This window comes from Elaeis guineensis, chromosome 12 (assembly GCF_000442705.2).
Source record: "Elaeis guineensis isolate ETL-2024a chromosome 12, EG11, whole genome shotgun sequence".
In the NCBI taxonomy this organism is placed as follows: Eukaryota; Viridiplantae; Streptophyta; class Magnoliopsida; order Arecales; family Arecaceae; genus Elaeis; species Elaeis guineensis.
In genome coordinates, this window is record NC_026004.2 from 50,236,651 (window position 1) to 50,259,285 (window position 22,635).

The 22,635-nt window shown below is 44.6% G+C and overlaps 1 protein-coding gene across 1 annotated transcript; it reads left to right on the top strand.

Annotated features, from left to right (window-relative positions):
* The first annotated feature begins 212 nt into the window (after window positions 1-212).
* Window positions 213-3,359, top strand: LOC105033388 (endoglucanase 1). The gene is made up of 8 exons (XM_010908149.4): window positions 213-505; window positions 609-818; window positions 899-1,099; window positions 1,190-1,282; window positions 1,366-1,527; window positions 1,606-1,717; window positions 1,803-1,966; window positions 2,831-3,359. Exons 1-8 carry the CDS (start codon window positions 302-304, stop codon window positions 3,161-3,163), a joined length of 1,479 nt encoding a protein of 492 aa, XP_010906451.1. The 5' UTR covers window positions 213-301; the 3' UTR covers window positions 3,164-3,359.
* Window positions 3,360-22,635: the final 19,276 nt, after the last annotated feature.

Below are 22,635 nucleotides of genomic sequence, written 5' to 3' on the forward strand. Positions count from 1 at the left end.
ACATGCTTTCTGCCTATATTTCCACACCAGGCCTTTAGTCAAAACTATTCCTTATCTCGTCTTTGATTCTAATGTCCGGTTTTCCGGAGCTGATTCAGTGAACAGCATGAGCCAGTCCCGAGACCCATGCCGTTTGTTCCGTGGCTTCCAATGACTAATCACCATCTCACTCCAGTATCTCTCCCTCTTCCTCAACTATAAATTTGCAACCCCAAACCATAAATTCCCCACACCAACTCAGCCCTATCCAATCTCCATTTTCTAGGGTTGCCAAGTCTATTGCGCACCACCACTAACCAACATGGAGCTCAAGATCATGATATGCTTATTGTTCATCTCATTATGTTTGATCCATCCCTCCGCCTCTGCCCCTGCCCTGAATTATGCTGATGCTCTCGAGAAGTCGATCCTCTTCTTCGAGGGGCAGCGGTCGGGGAAACTACCCGCCAACCAGCGCCTAACATGGAGAGGGCACTCCGGCTTGTCCGACGGCTCCACCTACCATGTATGTGCTCTGCAAAATATCAACAAAGTTGAAGCTTCTCTTACTCAAATAATGCCAAGTTTGGAATTGTTAACATGTATATATGCGTGCATTGGCCCTTTAGGTGGACTTGGTTGGTGGCTACTACGACGCCGGCGACAATGTGAAGTTTGGCTTGCCCATGGCATTCACCACCACAATGCTGGCATGGAGTGTGATCGAGTTCGGGAACCGGATGGCTGGACAAATTAACTATGCCAGGGATGCAGTCCGTTGGGGCACAGATTACCTCCTTAAAGCAGCCACTGCAGCTCCTGACACTCTATATGTTCAGGTGATCAACAAAAACAGTATATCAACCAACACAGAGCTAATGGCATAAACGTGATTGTCTTTTATAATCTTGCGTTACAGGTCGCGGACCCGAACCAGGATCATCACTGCTGGGAGAGGCCCGAAGACATGGACACGCCTCGCAATGTGTACAAGGTAACAAGCCAGAATCCTGGTTCAGATGTCGCATCGGAGACTGCTGCAGCATTGGCTGCAGCTTCCATTGTTTTCAGACGCACCGACCCTGCTTACTCTGCCAAGTTGCTTCAAACTGCTATGAAAGTAATGGCACTCCCTCAGCTATATATTCATGTTCAGTTCATATGTATTATGACTTATGATCAATAAAACAGGATGATCCTTTTAATGCAGGTCTTTGATTTTGCCAATCGGTACAGGGGAAAGTACAGTGATTCTCTTAGCTCGGTTGTCTGCCCATTCTACTGCTCCTACTCCGGTTATGATGTAAGAAGTTCAAACTATTGGTAAATCTGAGCTTTAGCTAGCTTTTCAGATAATTTTGGCGACTGATTAAAATTTGGTATCAGGATGAGCTCCTGTGGGGAGCATCATGGCTTTATCTGGCTTCAAGGAATGCTTCATACCTGTCATACGTAAGTTCGAATGGCTATACTTTAGGAGCGGGAGATGATACATACTCTTTCAGTTGGGATGACAAGCGTCCCGGCACCAAAGTTCTTCTGTCTCAGGTGTTGTACCTCTCATTGTACTCTTCCCTCTCTAAAAGAAGAGTAGCATGAATGCTCTAATTTTATATCTCTCTGCAGGGCTTCCTGCGAAACAAGATTCAACAGCTAGAGCTGTACAAGGTTCATTCAGACAACTACATTTGCTCTCTGGTCCCAGGAGCAAATGGTTTCCAAGCCCAATATACTCCAGGTCAATCTTTTTTTTTTTTTTTGGCATTCGTCTTTAACGACCTTGCTCTTCTGAACCGCACTAACTTTGCTGCTTTCATCGACAGGGGGGCTGCTCTACAAGGAAGGAGATAGCAACCTGCAGTATGTTACATCTGCTACTTTTCTTCTTCTCACCTATGCCACGTACCTTAACTCCGATGGGGGATCAGTCTCATGTGGGGCTTCAAAGATCACTGCCCCTCAACTTATCTCACTAGCTAAGAAACAAGTACGTTATAAGAACAACAACAATATCTCAAGCTAGCATTTTCTTTTTTTCCCACCCCACACTTGAGAGCATATTTGAATTATTGAAAATTCTCAAGTTATTGTTGATTTGTTCCTTGGCTATGACTCTCCCAAATACCTATGGTAAACTAGTCTAACAATACTCACAGATTATATGATTATGTACTAATTATTCACATCTACGCCAAGAAATATTTATCAGCTGTAAATTATAATGCTTTGTGCTGCTGCAGCTGATCTTTTGTTACTCTGTTTTCCTGTTCTTGTATGTGATGCAAAGTTTTCATTTCTGATGGTATATCAATATGTATCAATAGAAGGCAGCAAGTGATAGGTGATTCCCCCATTAATTAGCTAAAGTTAAATATAGTATTTTAGTTATCAACTGTCTTTCCATTTTTTTAAAAACTATCTGACATCTCTCCATCTTAACGGCCAATCGTCCCAAGTGCTACATGCATTTCTTCGTTTACCACCATACAAGTAGTAGAGATCAATCTAAGAAAGCATAAACGATAGTCAGTAAGTTGTTAAAATTTAACTTATTAAATGTCAGATTACTCCATTTTGTCCCAAGTTGAGAAAAACAGAGATCCTGCTCATCTCTGCTTCAGCCACTCACTGTCGGAGTGCTGGGTTGAAAAACCTTTCTCCGATACTTGTTTTCAGGCGAATGAATTTTCATTTTATTAATCTTATATTTTTTGAGATAGTCACTTGTCATTATTCGAGTTTTTCAATCTTTTCTCGAATTTTCAATGTTAGCCTCCGAATGGTCCTTTCCAAATGCTGAACTTGTCATCGTGCCATTAGATGATTTTTTTGGGGTCTTTTGGAACACCAGGTTGATTACATATTGGGCCAGAATCCGGCAAAGATGTCTTATATGGTTGGATTCGGGGAGCGGTATCCATTGCATGTTCACCATCGTGGCTCTTCAATTCCCTCTGTGCATGCCCACCCGAGCCATGTCTCTTGCAATGACGGATTTCAGTACTTGTATTCAGGCTCTCCGAATCCAAACGTCCTTGTAGGAGCTGTGCTTGGTGGCCCTGACGGCAACGATGGCTTCTCCGATGACCGGAACAACTACCAGCAGACCGAACCGGCTACTTACATCAATGCCCCGATGGTTGGTGCTCTGGCTTTCTTTTCTGGGACACAGAAGATGACCTGAGTAATATAGCACTGCTCCAAGTAGCAAAGTGGGCATCGTAGGATATGCGAGGCATGGTGAAGTGGGATGTAAGAACCTTGGGCTCGACCGTGTGTAACAAGTATCGGAGCATTTCGGTTTAGCATTTCTTTGTTGTATGATCACTCAAGTGGGCTAAGATCCCTATTATTCTATCTCCAACGTCTTACCTTGCTTCTATTTCAATACATGGATGGGTGTGTACATAAGTGCGTGCAACAAGACCAAACATAACAAGTAGAAAATAATAAAATGATAAATATTATGGAAGAGACCCACCGACCGAAATCAATTCTTCATGGAGGTGCACCCAAGGTAAGGCGGTGAGGTCGCACTGGTTATAGACCTAGACACCACTCACTCAACCAGTCGCATGGGCGAAACATGCACTTGACATCCATGACTAACAATCTCGATATGGAAGAGTAGAAGAGATTCCTTCCATGATGAGGGCCAGAACATGGCCCAATGGCCTGCAGAGCTAGGCCTGACAAACATAAACTCTAGCTAGCAGTCTATGGGCTCAACCTCCAAATAAAGAGAAATACGAAGGAGGCCCCAAGAAACAAAGCCAAGCCAAGGTAAGACAAGAAAACGTAAGTAAGCTTGCTCGGCCCTTGCAATCTTTTCTCTCCAATATTTCTAAAGCTCCAGCTAACTTAGGCATTAAGGGGTCCTCCGTTGGAATACCTTGGACAAGTGTGGACTTCCTTTATAGATACCCATCGGCATCATGGATCTCAATCAGCATCATGGATCCTCTACCACATCAGCATCTCTCCAGAGCCTCGCGGCAATAGATTCGTGCTAGAAGGAGAGGCCTAGATTCCTTTTTGAGAGTAAAGAGTGTTAGAAGTCGGTAGTTTCATGCATAAAATTCAAACATTTTTCAATCAAACACGCAGTGGAATAGATTTAGATTAAACTTTTTAATCTAACATGCATCAGATCAGATCTAAAAACTATCTAAGCATAGATCATATGACATAACAAAACATGCATAATCTGAAATTTAAAATCATAGATCGCATCTATGCTATAGATCCATCTATGATGAAACTGAGATTAGATCTCAATACCTTAGCGCAGAGCTGATGATCATAAATTTAAAGGTTCTTCTAGCCACATAGATGTCCGACCTCCACAGGTATCCACACGAAGCTCCTGATTTGATCAGAGGTTCGATGAACTTTTCGAGATGCTAGCTCCCTTATAGAGTTCTGCTCCTGATGGCTGATCTGGCTCCTTCTTCAGATCTCTCGGACTCCTCCAGAGAAGAAGAAGGCTTTTAAGAGGAAGAAGAGGTGGAGGAAGAAGGTAAAGATGAGAAACACCTTTTCTCTCTTCCCAACCCAATGCTTAGATCTAAACCCTAGACTCTTCCTCACACCAAGATAGGATGCCCCACCCTTTTTTTTTTCTTTTCTCTCTGCAGTTTTTGATGTCTCACGGTAATCCCATGAGGTTTAATGCCAAAAAGGCTTTGCTTTTTGTTGGGTATAAAATACCCTCGACCGAAGTTCTTGGCGGGATTGACCCTCCCAAGTCTCTTCCGACTTTCGACTGCTGTTGGTGAACTCCCCATCCCTCCACCCGGACTCCTACGGGAGCCGGGCTTCGTCCTCGACTCCAACAGCTGCAGACAGACTTCGTCCGGACTCCTACGGGAGCTGGACTTCGCCTTTGACTTTAATTGTAGGAAGACTCCACCCGGACTCCTACGGGAGCCGGGCTTCGTCCTCGACTCCAACGGCTGCAGACAGACTTCGTCCGGACTCCTACGGGAGCCGGACTCCGCCCACGACTTCAACTGCAAGTAGACTCCGCCCGGACTCCTACGGGAGCCGGGCTCTGTCCTCAACATCAACTGCTGGTAAGCCTTGTCTGGGCTCCTACGGGAGCCGAACTTCACCTTTGACTTTAATTGCAGAAAGACTCCACCCGGACTCCTACGGGAGCCGGGCTTCGTTCTCGACTCCAATGGCTGCAGACAGACTTCGTCCGGACTCCTACGGGAGCCGGACTCCACCCACGACTTCAATCGCAAGTAGACTCCGCCCGGACTCCTACGGGAGCCGGGCTCTGTCCTCAACATCAACTGCTGGTAAGCCTTGTTCGGACTCCTACTGGAGCCGAACTTCGCCTTTGATTTTAATTGCAGGAAGACTCCGCCCAGATTTCTACGAGAGCCGGGCTCCGTCCTCGACTCCAACGGCTGCAGACAAACTTCGTCCGGACTCCTACGGGAGTCGGACTCCGCCCACGACCCCAACTGCAAGTAGACTTCGTCCGGACTCCTACGGAAGCCAGACTCCATCTTCTATTCCGACTGCGGGAAGACCTCGCCCAAACTCCTACGGGTACCGGACCTCGCTACCGACTCCAACCGAACTTCGGCCGACAAGTCTGGACCCTCTGACAGGCCATAGTAACGGACAACACTACTCCACTCCCTGCGGCGGACCCTACGCAGCTCCATTACTCCCTGACAGGCCGTATTAACAGCCACGATTCTGCTCCACTCTCTGCGACGGATCCTGTGCGATTCCACCACTCCCTGACGAGTCACGACAGCGGATACCGCTCCACTCTCCGTTACTGATTCCACATGGCGAGCCACGGTGATAGCCACGATCCCACTCCACTACCCTCCGCAATAAATTCCTCCTGACTCTGGGTGGCCGACTACCAAACGATTACAGGCGTCGCTATCAATCTGTTGCCCCCTCCGTCTATAAAAGGGAAACCCCAGATATGTTATTCTATAAGCTCTCATTTTTACCTAAAAAGTCTGCTAAAATTTTCGTTCGAGCACTCCATTCTTGTTGAGGCAGAGAATTGACTTGAGCGTCGGAGGGTCTTGCCGGAGCAACCCCACCTCCGGTCTAGACTTCTTTTGCAGGTCCCGACGGCGACCGTGACTCCCTCGACTCCAGCTTCTCCGGTGCAAGCGGATTTTTGCACCAACAGGATTGGCGCTAGAGGAAGGGCGCTGTGTCTTCGCAGTATTCTTGTTCTTAAAGGAGCGCTCAACGGGACCGCCCCCAGGCATCTCTTCCGGCGTCCCCTCCTCCCTCCTTTCTCCACTTGGTCATTGCTCGATGCCTCCCCGCAAGGCATCCACGCGACGATCCACGGCCTCCGCGGCCAGATCTCAGGCTCCGGCCTCCCCTCCTGTTTCTCAACCTCCTCCTCCTCCTCCGGCGATGGCGGTTGGTGCGGAGCAGTTTGATCTGCTAGCGCAGCAGGTCAGAGGCCTCGCAGAAGCTGTGCAGGCTATGCAGCAGCAGCAGCCGCAGGCATCAGTGCATCTGGAAAGGGTATCACCGGAACACCAGAATCCGACGGTGGGGCGGGCCACTTGGGCCAACCGCCCCATCCTTCCTGGGAAAATGATCCCGAGGGTGGAGAGCCCTCAATCGGACCACGACTCCACCCCTGGAAGATCCCTGCCCCCGTTCTGTCAGAGGACGTTCGAGACTCGAAGTCGGGAGGATTTCCTAGACCGGAGACTCCAAGAGATGAACCGACGGATCGAAGAACTCCGCCATGCTCCCCCCACTTATGGTGAGGATATTTGCACTGACCCTCCCTTCTCTCAAATGATCATGCAGGAACCGATCCCGCCAAACTTCAAGCTCCCCCAGTTCGAAAGCTACGATGGGACTTCGGATCCGGTTGATCATCTGAAAGCCTTTCGGACGATGATGCTGCTTCACGGCGCTCCCGACGTCATTCTATGCTGGGCCTTCCCATCCACCTTGAAGGGAGCAGCGAGAAACTGGTACTCGGCTCTGAAATTGGGTACCATCTTTTCTTTCGATCAAATGAGCCACCAATTTGTGGCCCATTTTGTCAGCAGCTGGCGCCCCCGAAAAGGTTCGGAGTCTCTCATCAATATCAAGCAGAGGGAAGGGGAGTCCATTCGGGCCTACATCAACCGTTTCAACGTCGCAGTGCTGGAGGTCCGGAACTTGGACCAATCAATCGCAATGGCCACTCTGAAGGGCGGCCTTCAGAAGAATGACCTTTTATTCTCCCTGGAGAAAAAGTACCCCAGGAATTTTGCTGATTTGTTGGCTCGGGCTGAAGGATACGCCCGAGCGGAAGAAGCCTTCAAAATGAAGGATGAAGAGACAGCGAGAGAGCGGCAGGCGGGAGACTCGAGTAAGCCCGCAGTCGAAAAAAGGTCGAGAGAAGCCCGACCGCATTCTCGATCCCCTCCTGGGCACAAGCGTGCCCATACTCCACCCCGGGTGCGCAGGCAGAGAAGTCCGGATCGCGGCGTTCGACGGAGTTCTCCACCGAGAAGGTTCCGCAACTACGCCCCCCTCAATGCCTCGAAGACCCAGGTACTGATGGAGGTCAGGGAGCAGCTCCCTAGGCCGGAGAGGATGCGCACACACCCCGAAAAGCGCAACTCCAACAAGTTCTGTCTCTACCACCGCGACCACGGCCACAACATGGAGGAATACATCCAGCTCCGAGACGAGATCGAGGAGCTCATCCGGCGAGGTCGACTCGACAGGTTCATCCGACGTCGGCCTGAGGGTAGAGGAGATCGACCAAGGGCCCTGCCGCAACCTGAACCGTCAAGAAGGGAGGAGTAGCCCGGAGATCAGCCTCCCATCGGGATCATCGACTCCATCGCCGGAGGGCCTCAAGGAGGAGCAGACCTCCCGCAACCATGGGACTCGGAAAACCTGTAAATGTATCGCTTACGATTTCGCCTTGAATCTAAATTCCTTTCGACTTGACATGCTCTTCCCATTTGGCATGGATTTGTCACGACTGGGTATAACCCCTTCAAACGCCTAAAACAAATTTATGTTAGGAACGGGAGGAGAACCTCATCCTAACATACCTAAAATAAAAGTCCGATTATCTCGAGATCGGATTGGGGGAGAGGCCTTACAATGCCCTAATGCGCCCCCATAGCTATGTCAGGAACAGGAGGAGAACCTCATCCTGGCATAAGCAAAGTCAAAGGCCCGGTTCTTTTAGACCGGATGGGGGGAGAGGCCTTACAGCATCCTAATGTGCCCCCACAGCCATGTCAGAAATAGGAGGAGGACCTCGTCCTGACATGAGCAAAGTCAAAGGCCCGGTTCTTTTAGACCGGATGGGGGGAGAGGCCTTACAGCGCCCTAATGTGCCCCCACAGCCATGTCAGGAACAGGAGGAGGACCTCGTCCTGACATGAGCAAAGTCAAAGGTCCGGTTCTTTTAGACCGGATGGGGGGAGAGGCCTTACAGCGTCCTAATGTGCCCCCACAGCCATGTCAGGAACAGGAGGAGAACCTCGTCCTGACATGAGCAAAGTTGAAGGCCCGATTCTTTTAGACCGGATGGGGGGAGAGGCCTTACAACGCCCTAACGTGCCCCACGGCCATGTCGGGAATAGGAGGAGAACCTCGTCCTGACATGAGCAAAGTCGAAGGTCTGGTTCTTTTAGACCGGATGGAGGAAGAGGCCCTGCAACGTCCATATACGCCCCCACAGCCCTATTAGGGACAGGAGGAAAACCTCGCCCTAACTTGAGCAAAGTCGAAGGCCCGATTTCATTTAGACCGAATGGGGGGAGAGGCCCTACAACGTCCATATGCGCCCCCACAGTCCTGCTAAGGACAGGAGGAAAACCTCGCCCTAGCTTGAGCAAAATCGAAGGCCCGGACTCCTACGGGAGCCGGGCTCCGTTCACGACGCCAAGGAAGACCCCGTCCGGACTCCTACGGGAGCCGGGCTCTATCCACGACTCCAAGGGAGACTCCGTCCGGACTCCTACGGGAGTCGGGCTCCGCCCGGACTCCTACGGGAGCCGGGCTCCACCCACGACTTCAACCGCAAGGAGGACTCCGCCCGGACTCCTACGGGAGCTGGGCTCCGTCGCTAACTTCAACTGTCGGTAAGCCCTGTCTGGACTCTTACGGGAGCCGGACTTCGCACCTAACTTTAATTGCAGGAAGACTCCGTCCGGACTCCTACGGGAGCCGGGCTCCGTCCATGATGCCAAAGAAGACTCCGTCCGGACTCCTACGGGAGCTGGGCTCCGTCCACGACGCCATGGAAGACCCCGCCCGGACTCCTACGGGAGCCGGGCTCCGTCCACGACTCCAAGGGAGACTCCACCCGGACTCCCATGACTTCAACCGCAAGGAGGACTCCGTCCGGACTCCTACGGGAGCCGGGCTCCGTCGCCAACTTCAACTGCCGGTAAGCCCTGTCCGGGCTCCTACGGGAGCCGGACTTCGTCTTTGACTTTAATTGCAGGAAGACTCCACCCGAACTCCTACGGGAGCCGGGCTTTGTCCTCGACTCCAACGGCTGCAGACAGACTTCGTCCGGACTCCTACGGGAGCCGGACTCCACCCACGACTTCAACCGCAAGTAGACTCTGCCCGGACTCCTACGGGAGTCGGGCTCCGTCCTCAACATCAACTGCTAGTAAGCCTTGTCCGGGCTCCTACGGGAGCTGGACTTCGCCTTTTACTTTACTTGCAGGAAGACTCCGCCCAGACTCCTACGGGAGCCGGGCTCTGTCCACAACTCCAATCACAGGGAGGACTCCACTCCGCCCAGACTCCTACGGAAGCCGGGCTTCGTCACCAACTTCAACTGCTGGTAATCTTCGTCCGGACTCCCACGGGAGCCGAACTTCGCCCCGACTTCACCTACGGGAACCGAACTCCCGTAGCCTCGCTGAGAGCGGAGGAAAAATTCCAGGCGAAAAAGAAAAAGGAAGGCGATGGGCTACATCAGCAATGATTGGAAAACAAACAGCGTCCAAGGTGCAGAGAACCCTGTCATAGCAAGGATTGGGACCCTCATCAGGAATTCCAGCTTTCAAGAAAGCTTTCTACGCAAATCCAAGGTAAGACAACTTCCTCGGGGTGACAGAAGCTCAGACCTCCAAGCTCAAGCCCTGAGGGGGACACCAAGCCCGAATGGCCCCCAGGCGAGTCTGCGGCCACTGACAGAAAGGATGGGTCGATATGATGGCAATCGAGTATCTTCGAACGATGCAAAAATAAAAAAGGAGCTTGGCAAACGACAATTCAACACGAATAAAAGAGCCACCGGTGACCTAAGGACGACGTCAAAAAAAAAAAAAAGAAAGAAAAAGAGAAGAAGGGGGAGAAGAAAGAAGAAGAAAAGATGAGATAAGGAAGGAAGTTCGGCAGACAACAATTCACGAGGTAACAAAATCTTCTTTTCATTTTTCAACTAACAAGATGTACGTTATAAGACCCGGAGGGCCAGAAAAGAATACATTATTACAAGGCTCGAAACACGGCTTGGAAAGGATACACCGGAGGCCGCTTCAAGCTGCAAACTTCTCTTCTTGTTTCTGTCCTTCCCAGTCGTGTTTTCCAGAGCGTGTGGCAGGCCTATTGGCTCTCGCCCCGCCTTGTTTCGCTCTACCTTCGAAATCCCAACCCCAGGGGGAAAGGATGGGATAGATTCCAGGGGGTAGTCAGGGCAACGACAGCAGCGATGAAGACCTGTTTCAAGAAGAACCGGAGTCACCCCGGAGGCAGTGGCGGCGCCAGAGATATGCGCCATCACCAAATGCTCCGTGACAACCACCGTCCAAAGTGTTCCGGCAAGGTCGGCATGCGCTACTTCCACCATCCCCGCAACAAGTTTTATTGCCCCACCGTCGACGTCGATCGCTTCTGGTCCCTCGGCCCCGACGACATCAAGGATCCCGCCACAGCTTGTGACGACAGCTCTGCCCTTCCGACCGGTGTCACCCCGTCTTGCTACTCCAAAATTCTCAGGCAGAACGCCTTTACCGGCGGTCTCCGTTATTAAACTCCTATTGATGAAGGAATTCTTCCTCAAGCCCCCTTTGAAGCGACGGAGACCTTCAGCGGCCGCTCGATGACCGGAGAACTCGCAGACCGCTGTTCTCCTCCTTGCCTTCCTCCAAGCCCTTGGCATCCTCTTGAGGATGGCCTTTGGGGTGGAGGACCTGGCGGGGAAACCCCTTAGAGAGGAATCGAGGGGCTGAGGATGGCAGAGAGACGGCAAAGACCGACGTGGAGGACGCTCGGAGTTGGCAGGGGCACTGAGGGAGTGGCTGAGTAGCTAGGCTCTCAGACGAAAGAAAGGTGCCATCTTTTAGGCGGAATAAAGCCCCGAAGGAAGGGTAGGGGGTTTAAATAGGCAGCAGATCTTAGCGCAATTATGGTGGCGGGTGTCCCTAGATCAACCGATGCTTACCACGTGTCCCGCGTGTCCCACTCGCCGCTATCGAAGATTGACTGTTCGCAAATTTCCATGGCGCGACGCTTGAGATCACATCTCGGTGGGAGTTCCGAAAAGACTCTTCGGGTCATCCTAATCAGAAAAAGGGCTCTGGCATGCGCGCATTAAATACCAACATATCCGAGGGCGGTTGCTCTGGAACATCAGGGGGGAACTTCGGCTGCGACAACCTCTCTGTACTTCCTTCATTCGAAATTCAAACTCGGAAGTGGGGGGACTGGTGTTGGGTATAAAATACCCTCGACCGAAGTTCTTGGTGGGATTGACCCTCGCAAGTCTCTTCCGACTTTTGACTGCTGTTGGTGAACTCCCCATCGCTCCACCCAGACTCCTACGGGAGCCGAGCTTCGTCCTCGACTCCAACGGCTGCAGACAGACTTCGTCCAGACTCCTACGGGAGCCGGACTCCGCCCACGACTTCGACCGCAAGTAGACTCCGTCCGGACTCCTACGGGAGTCGGGCTCCATCCTCAACATCAACTGCTGGTAAGCCTTGTCCGGGCTCCTACGGGAGCCGGACTTCGCCTTTGACTTTAATTGCAGGAAGACTCCACCCGGACTCTTACGGGAGCCGGGCTTCGTCCTCGACTCCAACGGCTGCAGACAGACTTCGTCCAGACTCCTACGGGAGCCAGACTCCGCCCACGACTTCAACCGCAAGTAGACTTCGCCCGGACTCCTACGGGAGCCGGGCTCCGTCCTCAACATCAACTACTGGTAAGCCTTGTCCGGGCTCCTACGGGAGCTGGACTTTGCCTTTGACTTTATTTGTAGGAAGACTCCACCCAGACTCCTATGGGAGCCGGACTTCGTCCTCGACTCCAACGGCTGCAGACAGACTTCGTCCGGACTCCTACGGGAGCCGGACTCCGCCCACGACTTCAACCGCAAGTAGACTCCGCCCGGACTCCTACGGGAGCTGGGCTCCGTCCTCAACATCAACTGCTGGTAAGCCTTGTCCGGACTCCTACTGGAGCCGGACTTCGCCTTTGATTTTAATTGTAGGAAGACTCCATCCGGATTCCTACGGGAGCCGGGCTCCGTCCTCGACTCCAACGGCTGCAGACAGACTTCATCCGGACTCCTACGGGAGCCGGACTCCGCCCACGACCCCAACTACAAGTAGACTTCGTTCGGACTCCTACGGAAGCCAAACTCCATCTTCTATTCCGACTGCGGGAAGACCTCGCCCAAACTCCTACGGGTACCGGACCTCGCTACCAACTCCAATCGAACTCGACTGACAAGTCTGGACCCTCTGACAGGCCACAGTAACGGACAACACTGCTCCACTCCCTGCGGCAGACCCTACGCAGCTCTATTACTCCCTGACAGACCGTATTAATGGCCCCGATTCTGCTCCACTCCCTGCAGCGGATCCTGTGCGATTCCACCACTCCCTGATGAGTCACGACAGCGGACGCCGCTCCACTCCCTGTAACTGATTCCACGTGGCGAGCCACGGCGATAGCCACGATCCCACTCCACTACCCTCCGCAATAAATTTCTCCTGACTCTGGGCGTCCCACTACCAGACGGTTACAGGCGTCGCTATCAATCTGTTGCCCCCTCCGTCTATAAAAGGGGAACCCCAGATACGTTATTCTATAAGCTCTCGTTTTTACCTAAAAACTCTGCTAAAATTTTCGTTCGAGCACTCCATTCTTGTTGAGGCAGAGAACTGACTTGAGCGTCGGAGGGTCTTGCCGGAGCAACCCCACCTCCGGTCTAGACTTCTTTTGCAGGTTCCGACGGTGACCGCGACTCCCTCGACTCCAGCTTCTCCGGCGCAAGCGGATTTTTGCACCAACACTTTTTATGGTAGGCATCCAAGAGAGTTTGGAAAAACCAAACTCTATCAAAATAGGGATTAGGGCTTAGGTTTCAAAGTTGAATTCAAATCTAATTTGAATTCAAATTCAGACCTAGTCTCATCCATATCTAAGCATGGAGAAGAGAGGGCGACAATCCTCTTTTGCATGGAAAAATCACATGCAAAAACTAGATTTGCGTGATGCTTATGGGTGGTGACTTGGGGTGTGCCGTAAGGAAAATGTCCAATCATATTTAGACTCTTGGTTGTTTCTAATTTGGTCCTCATCCAAATCAAATTTGGTTAGACCTAATTAGATGAAGGAACCTAATCCAATTAGGCATCTAAAATCTTCAATTAAATCTTAATCTAATCAAAAATTAATTGAACTCAAGTTCTGATCAAATCAGAAACTAATCTTCCTTGCAATCAGACTAAACCTAATTCAAGTCAAATAGAATCCTATTCAATTAGACTTGATCCGATCCTCATTGTTCAATCAAATTGAGTAAATTAGCAATCTAATTACTAATTAATTCTCCTATAACTCACAAACTCTTAGTGAATTATTTTGTTGTAACTTTTACATAACGTTAATCACCAATCACGTTGACGATTATACTCATCAACGATTCATAATCGTTAATCAACCATCTGATCAGACAAAATTTTTTTTTATATGTGATCCTATAGGTTTTATTATGTCTGGTAGTAAGATATACTATGATCTCTATCATAATATCATCGAAATTTCTTTCGATTGGTTGGAACAATTCCAACTCTGCCCTTCGAGGGTCATCGATCATCAAGATGATGCTTGATTAGTCTCACAATCCACCAATATATAGTAACAACCCAGCAGAGTAGAAGTATTGAATCTCTAGGTATAATTACTGTATAATTCAATCCTTCTATCATGATTTTCGACTTGATGGAGGTCATGAAGAGCTCATCAAATTCCAACATCAGTCATATGCTGGATTGACTCGATTCGAGTTCATTTGCGAATCTCATAAATTTTTTTTTCTAGTATTCACACTTGCTTTAGTCGAAGACTTCCTGAACTCAGTCTCACGAATCACATAGAACTTCTCTTTTTTCTATTAAGATCAATAGATTCCACCTAGGTGCATCCTACTCCTAACAATGAATCTGAATCCATTGAAGCCAACATATACCATAAGGATCCAAATGACTAAGGGTCTAAGTTTAGGTGCAATCAAACTCAGTAGCTTCACTGTGAATAGCCAATACACTGCAGGTCAAAGGATCACTCACACCTTAAGAAAACATACAGTAGTGCTATACATGCAATTTCAAAAATTTTATGCAGCAGAACTATAAGATTAAATAATTTAATCTAAATTATATGCATAAGATCTAATCTAGACTACCATGCCAAGATAAATAATATGATTTAATATACACATGAGATATGAAAATAAAATTTGCATCGATTTGATCGATGCTGTAATTCTAGATCTAATCGTTAGATCTAACAAACATGATAAAAAAAGTTTAGAAACCATTACCAAACTGAAAACTCTTGATCTCTACTGGTCCAATGCTTGGATAGGATCTCCTTTAGATTGCTCGCAACCACACAAAATCATCCAATCTCTACAGAACATCCACACAAAGACCCTTGCAGATTAGCTTCCTTGGAAGTGCTAGCTTGCAAGGATCTTTAAGGCTGATCTCTTCTTTCTTCTTCAAGAACCTTGGACGCTCCAAAGGATGAAGAGATTTGGAGGAGAAAGAGGAGAGGAGAAGGAGCTCTGGAGAAAATAAAATCAGTAAGAGAAAATCAAGATTGGGCATCCAAGATTGGAGACCCTTTTTAAATAGATGGACTCTAAGGTTTTGGTCAAAAGGGAGGGTGCCAATTTCTCCATGCCAAGAACCATTTTTGGCATCCCAAAAATCAAGAAAAGGAGTGATGGTGTGATGATGGAAATCTGATATTTCTCATGCCAAAAACTCCTCAAAAAAATTTAGTAAAAAACTCTAGATGCTATCCTTCTTTCCTTGTTTGAAAAATTTCTTTCCTTCTTATCTCCTTATCTCTAATTTGGATCACATTCGAATTAGGCAGGAGATAAGATCATGACTCATCATGCTTTGCCATCTACCCTTACTGGGCTCATTCTCATCATGCCAGAAATCTCAAGCCAAATTCAATTTGGCATTGAGATTAGGTGCATGGGTCTAGGGTGGCGCAAGAGATAATGATAGAGTCCCTGCCGATTGGGACTCTTCATTTCCAAATTAATTCTAAACCAAGTCAAATCTGATTCAAACCCAATAATAAAAATAAACCTAATCAAATTAGGAGCCCAATCATCTCAATAAATTTCTAACCTAATCAGAAATTAGCTGAGTCCAAGTTCTGATTAAATCAGGATCAAATTTTTCTTACAATCAGGCTTGATCATATCAAACCTAATCTAAGCAAATTAAATTTAATTTAATTAGACTTGATCCAAAGCTCTTTACTCAATCAAATTGAGTTAATTAGTAATCTAATTACTAATTAATTCTCTATTAATAGTAAAGTCCCAATCCAGTGGGACTCTCCTCCAGAGTCCCAGTCCTAATGGGACTCCTCACCAGAGTCACAATCCAATCGGACTCTTCAGCCATTAGATCTGATCAAATCTTCTAATGTGTGTGACCCCATAGGTTCGAACCTAAGCCGGTAGAATAGGAATAATTTTCTATACTAATCGATGTAACAATCTAGCAATGAGACCCGACATCTGGATAGATCGAAGGATTGCAAAGCAACATTCTAGAATCTACTGGCCTATGGTTACTGTATAATTCAACATTTTGACCTTAATACTCAAGATGATCTAGGATTTGACTGTCAATCCTAATATAGTCGACCACATTATATTTTAATCTTTCAAATCCATCATATAGATTATCCTGCTAAGATTTTACTAAATTAAAATACACAGATGCATATCTCTTACTAATTCAGAGAGATCAATTCCATCTTGACTCATACACTGATTTGATAAGTACTTGACTGCATCCAGTATCATTTTGTCTCTAAATTAGAAACTCAGATGGTCAGGTACTAAAGTATAGTGAGTTGCTTACAAGTCACCTTGGTGATTTTAGGTCTGAGGGACACTTATATCTATACCCTTCACGAGCTACTCTTGACAGTAGAGTGCTTGACAAATGGTTACGTTCAATGTGAATGTACTCTTACATTCCATCTATATGCTATAACAGTGTCTCTATACTCTTTGGTTAAGAGAATAACCAACTCATATGGCACACAACGATCTATACTTGATATTGCTATCATCCTATTAATAGCATATCATTCGATCGCGAATATTTTTAAGGACTAAATGATAAATTCTCTTTTGTCAACTAAATATAGTCCTAAGGACTTCATTACGATACAGGAGTTCAAAATAAGATGGACAAAGTATAATGAAAACGTCAAATAATTTTTATTAATGAAAATTCATATACAATTACAAGAATGAGCACAATCGTCAATAGACTAACGATTGACTTTGGAATATATTTTTCAATAACTCTCACTTGAACTAATGTCAATCAGTACAGTATCATATACCCATCTTCGATTTGTGATCATTGAACTCTTTGATTCTGAGAGCTTTAGTAAATGGGTCAGCTAGATTTTCCTTTTCATCGATCTTTTGAAGGTCGATATCATCTCGATCCATGATCTTTCGGATAAGGTGGTAGTGGTGTAGAATATGCTTGATGCGCTGATGAAACTTCGGCTCTTTGGTTTGAGCAAGGACTTCAATGCTATCGTAGTATAACAGGACAGGACCATCGACGGAGGGTGCCACTTCGAACTCGTTGATGAACTTTGGCAACTATACAGCTTCTTTTGTAACATCAGATGCCATGATATACTCTATCTTGTAAATAGAGTCAGCCACGGTGTATTGTTTAAAACTTTTTCAGCAGATTGCTCCATCATCCAGAGTAAAAATATAATCCAACACACTCTTGCTATCGTCATGGTCTGACTGAAAGCTAGATTCAATGAACCCCATTAGTTTTAAGTCAGTTTCATCATAAATAAGCCACTGATCCTTAGTATTTTTTAAATACTTAAGAATGATCTTTACGATCTTCCAGTGATTCTCTCCTAGATTAGACTAGTATCTACTCACTATCCTTAGTGAGTATGCCACGTCTGGTCTTGTACATATCTTGATGTATATTATAGATCCCACTGTCGAAGCACATGAAACTCTATTCATACACTCTCTTTCTTGAGTTGTCGGACAATTTCTCTTTGAGAAAAGAATTTCATGGCCTATCGAGAGATAGCCTTTCTTGAAACTCTCTATACTGAACCGTTTCAGCATGGTGTCTATGTACGTATATTGAAATAATCCAAGCAACCTTTTCGATCTATCTCTATAGATTCTCATCCCAAGGATGTAGGATGCTTCTCCCAAGTCCTTCATAGAGAACTGAGACGATAACTAGACTTTTATTTTTTATAATGCAGGGATATCATTTTCGATTAAGAGAATATCATCCACATATAGAATGAGGATATTTGTAAATACAGGGTTCTTCTCTATTCCTAATGAAGCCATACATTTTGATAACCTTATCAAAATGCATGTTCTAACTCCTAGATGCCTGCTTCAATCCATAGATGGATCTCTGAAGCTTGCACACTTTGGACACATCTGTAGATGTGAATCCTTCAAGTTGTATCATATACATCTCTTCTTGCAGCTCTCCATTTAGAAAAACTGTTTTCACATTCATTTATTAAGTTTCATAGTCCATGTATGCCGCTATCACAAGCATAATCTAAATAAATTTGAGCATTACCATAGGAGAAAATATCTCGTCATAGTCAATACCTTAATGCTGACGATAACCCTTGGCAATCAAACGGACTTTATAGGTCTCCATCTTCTCATTTGCGCCCCTCTTCCTTTTGAAAATCTACTTACATCCTATGGATTTAATCTTTTAAAGTGGGTCAACTAATGTCCATACATCATTGACCTTCATTAACCCCATTTCAGATTTCATGGCTTCAAGCCATTTATCAGAGTCAAACTTTTGCATTGTATCCATATAAGTGATCGGATCCTCATTATTCTCATCGAGTTCAATAGGATCCCCATCTCGGATCAAAAAATCATAGTATCTATCTGGTTGATGCGATACTCTATCGGATCTCCTTAATGGTGCCTCTACAATGGGTTCTGGGTTTGACATCATCAAATCTGATTTCGTGAACTTACTAGACTATGTCGGTTCTACCTGTTGAACTTTATCAAGTTCAACCTTAGAGGCATTAACTCCTCCAAGGAATTTTTTTTCTAAAAAGACTGTCCTAAGGCCGACAAACACCTTTTGTTCATCAGCAAGGTAGAAATAATATTCCTTAGTTTTTTTGGGATACATCTATCAGACCTGGCTCCTAGTTTATCTATTTTTAAATATTTGACATAAGCTAGACATCCCTAAATCCTAAAGTGAGAGAGCCCTGACTTTCGTCCCGTCCATATCTTATATGGCATTTTACTTACAGATTTACTAGAAACTCTATTAAGCACATAACAAGCCGACTCGAGTGCATATTCCCAGAAAGATATCGACAGATTAGAAAAGCCCATCATGGATCGAATCATGCTAACAGGGTTTGATTCCTCTCCGACATACTATTGTGTTGTGGCATTTCAAGAGGTGTCCATTGAGAGAGAATCTCATTCTTCTCAAAATATATTAAAAATTCACTAGAAAGATATTCTCCTCCTCGATTTGATCGAAGAATTTTAATATTTTTTTATTTTATATTTCTATCTCATTATAGAATCATTTGAACATTTCAAATGATTCAGACTTATATTTCATCAAGTAGATGTACCCATACCTAGATAGATCGTCTGTGAACATAATAAAATAATGGTACCCTTCTTTGGCACTTGTACTCATGGGTCTATATACATCAGTATGTACTAGACCCAGAACATCACTGGCTCGTTCATCTTTTTCAGTAAAAGATGACTTGATCATTTTTTCAAGTAAGCAAGACTCATAGATAGGCAATGATTCATAATCATTGTTATCAAGAAATCCTTCTTGAGCTAACCTTTTCATCCTGTTCTTATTGATATGACCCAGCCTACAATGCCAAAGGTAGGCATCTGTGACATCGACTATCCTAGGACGTTTATTAGAGATATACATTACATTAGACCTAGATACAACATAAATCTTATTATTCAACTATCTACGCATTATCGTAACACCATTCAAAATGATACCATAAAGACTTTTCTTTATTGATATTTCATAATTTGATTTGGCTAAAAGGCCTACAGAAATAACATTTAAAAGAAAATTGAGACAGTAATGACATTCATTTAGAATAATAAAATGAGATTCGAATATAAGCTTGATAATTTCTAAAGCTAAAACTGGAACAGATCTTTCATCTCCAACGTTCAGAAATCTCTCGTCATTTTCAAATCTCTTACTGATCTAAAGACTCTGCAACGAATTGCAAATATTAATAGGACTATCGATATCTAATACCCAGATCATTGTATCAAAAATAAAGAAGTTATAAGATGTTATCATGTAAATATCTTATCCAGCAACTAATTGCTTCTTCTTCTTTGGCCTATTCGAGTCAAGGGAAGCTATATATTGAGGACAATACCGCTTTCAGTGACCCTGCTTCTTGCAAAAGAAGTACTCTGTTTGACTTTGATCGATCTTGAACTTGGACTTCTGGGTTTGATTCCCAGCACTTTGCACCTTTTTATTTTTCTTCATTTTTCTTTCTTAAAGGGATGATGCCCACCTGAGAAAGATCCTCCCACTATATTCACTATCTCCTTGTGGAGTTAGTGATCCTTCTCAAAAGTCTATAAAAATTTCAATAGACTGTGGTAGTTGACTATAGGCTTTGTCATTCTAAAATGACTGAGAAACGACAGGTAGGATTTGGGTAGGGAGTTCAAGATCGCATCCTTCCCCAGCTATTCATGCCAGGGGAAGTCGAGCTCCTTCAGTCTCTCGATTTATTCGATCATGTACTATACATGATCGATGACAGATTCTCCCTCTCTCATTCGAGCATTGAAAATGGTGCAATTAGTCTTGTACCACTTAACATCATTGGAAGTATCAAATGACTCTCTCAACACTTTGAGCATATCCTCTGACAGAGCTTCTTCAAACTTTTGGCTAAACTCATCGTTCATGGAGGCCCGCATAATGCAACGAATCATAGTACGATCGTTGAGCTACTTCAAGTAAGTATCTCTAACCATGCCATGAGCATTAGGAGTGAGCTCCTTAAGTGCTGGATCTATAATCACATACAAAATCCACTCATGCTCCGAGATAATTTTGAGTTTTCAATATCAGTTATCGAAATTGGATCTCATCAATTTCTCACTATCCAATAGTGATCGGAGCGAGAAGTTTGAGGCCATATCTGTTCACTCAAGAAAAAACTAAAATCTAATCAGTATATAAATTAATTAAGCTTAAAGATATGAACTTTAGTCTAAAGGTTCTTCCACTATTTTATACGAATTGGTAGTCTCTACCTCTAACTCGAGGAATTACTTTAATTCTTTAGCGGGTACTAGAATCTGCAAAGACTGCACATGAGTCCGACTTTGGCTGGCTCACCCATGTGCATCCATGGATAGATTCATTAACCAATTGTTTCATCAAATAATTTTTAATAATTGATTTAGCTCCAGATAACTTTTTAGTTGACTTTGATCTTCTCTGCAAGCTCTGGCTAGGTCCAACTATTAACATGATCATACTTATGAATGCAACTATCAAATGATCATGCAAAATTTTGATCGACTAATCTGACTACTTGACAGAGAGATTCGACTAAATTATCATATTATGAATGATAATTTCAATAGCAGATGAGCATCAAGCCTTTGGGCCTCTAATGATCATCATACTAATAGACCTATTATTATTCAACTTAATGGGAGACTATGATTTAGATATCACCATAACTATCTCATTTTAGGGATCTAAAAATTTAAAAATTTTAATTTATAAATTAAGAAGAGAGAAGAAATCAATCAGTAAATCATAATCCTCCAACTGACTACACCAAGTCATTGAATCGAATTAGGGTCATGCTGATTGAAATGGCACCTAGATCAGTCACATTGATTAACCTTAATGGCATAGGTTAACTCAAATCACTTAGCGATCTAATCAAAATATAATTCATCAAATTGGCTAAGTGAGTGAGATCGATAGGAGGGTCTGCTAAGTTTGCCTTAGACACCATTGAAATGGTCAGGTAAGCCGCTCTCAATTAAAAACCATCGATCAAAATGTTAAACTTACCTTAAATATCAATTGATTAATTAGTTTTGATTTGACCAACTTAATGATTCGGGTTCAATCACTAAGCCACAATCAAGGTCCATTTGGTCTAATAAAATATATAGACTTGACCATCTACAACTATTATATTACAAAAATCTTGATTAATTTAATTCAATATTTGGTTAGACTTAATCAATTTCTTTATATGGTCAAGTAACTCTTTGATTCTAACCTTAGGTCTAACCTAATTAAAAAGACCTGATTTGAGCTAACCTATGCCCCATGTTTTATGCAATGTTATTAGATCCTAAATCATAATTCTAGATCCAATCAATCCAATACTTAATTCTTAATTAAGTTTTTGCATCAACATGGTTTAGATTTTGAAATAAATTTTCATGTAAATTTTTTTATATTAAATTATAAAATTTTTTAGATCAAATCTAATTTTTTATAATTTCTAAATCAAAATAATTTTGATTATGAAGATTAGATGTAACTAATTTTCTATATAACTTGTATCACATATAGCAAATCTTAGGATTTCAAGATGTAGAATTTTGCAAGAATTTTTTTTTTTTTTTTGCTTTCTTCTTCATGGGACCTCATGGTGGCACCCCTACATGCTATAAGAGTATCCCATTGAATGGGAAGAGAGGGTCATATAACCCTACTTGCTCTTATGACTGGACGGCCTGGTGATTACCCAATCTGAGTATTTTGCTACTCAGATCATCTAATCTATCATATAAATAATCAGATCTAGAAATAAAATATATTTATATCTACTCTAAATAGAAAATAATTAGATCTAAAGAGATATTATCAGATCTAATAGCATATTAAATTGCATCATAAAGAACATGGCTCTGATACCAATTGAAGAAAATATATGGTAGTGCGATGCATGCAATTTCAAAAATTTTAAGCAGTGAAACTATAAGATTAAATAATTTAATCTAAATTAAATACATAAAATTTAATCTAGACTATCATGTCAAAATAAATAATA

Excerpts from the sequence above, each read along its gene's own strand:
- LOC105033388 (XM_010908149.4), top strand. The coding sequence starts at position 302 with ATGGAGCTCAAGATCATGATATGCTTATTGTTCATCTCATTATGTTTG. Across the intron at positions 1,283-1,365 it reads GCTCCTACTCCGGTTATGAT|GATGAGCTCCTGTGGGGAGC; the intron begins GTAAGAAGTTCA and ends ATTTGGTATCAG. Across the intron at positions 1,718-1,802 it reads CCAAGCCCAATATACTCCAG|GGGGGCTGCTCTACAAGGAA; the intron begins GTCAATCTTTTT and ends TTTCATCGACAG.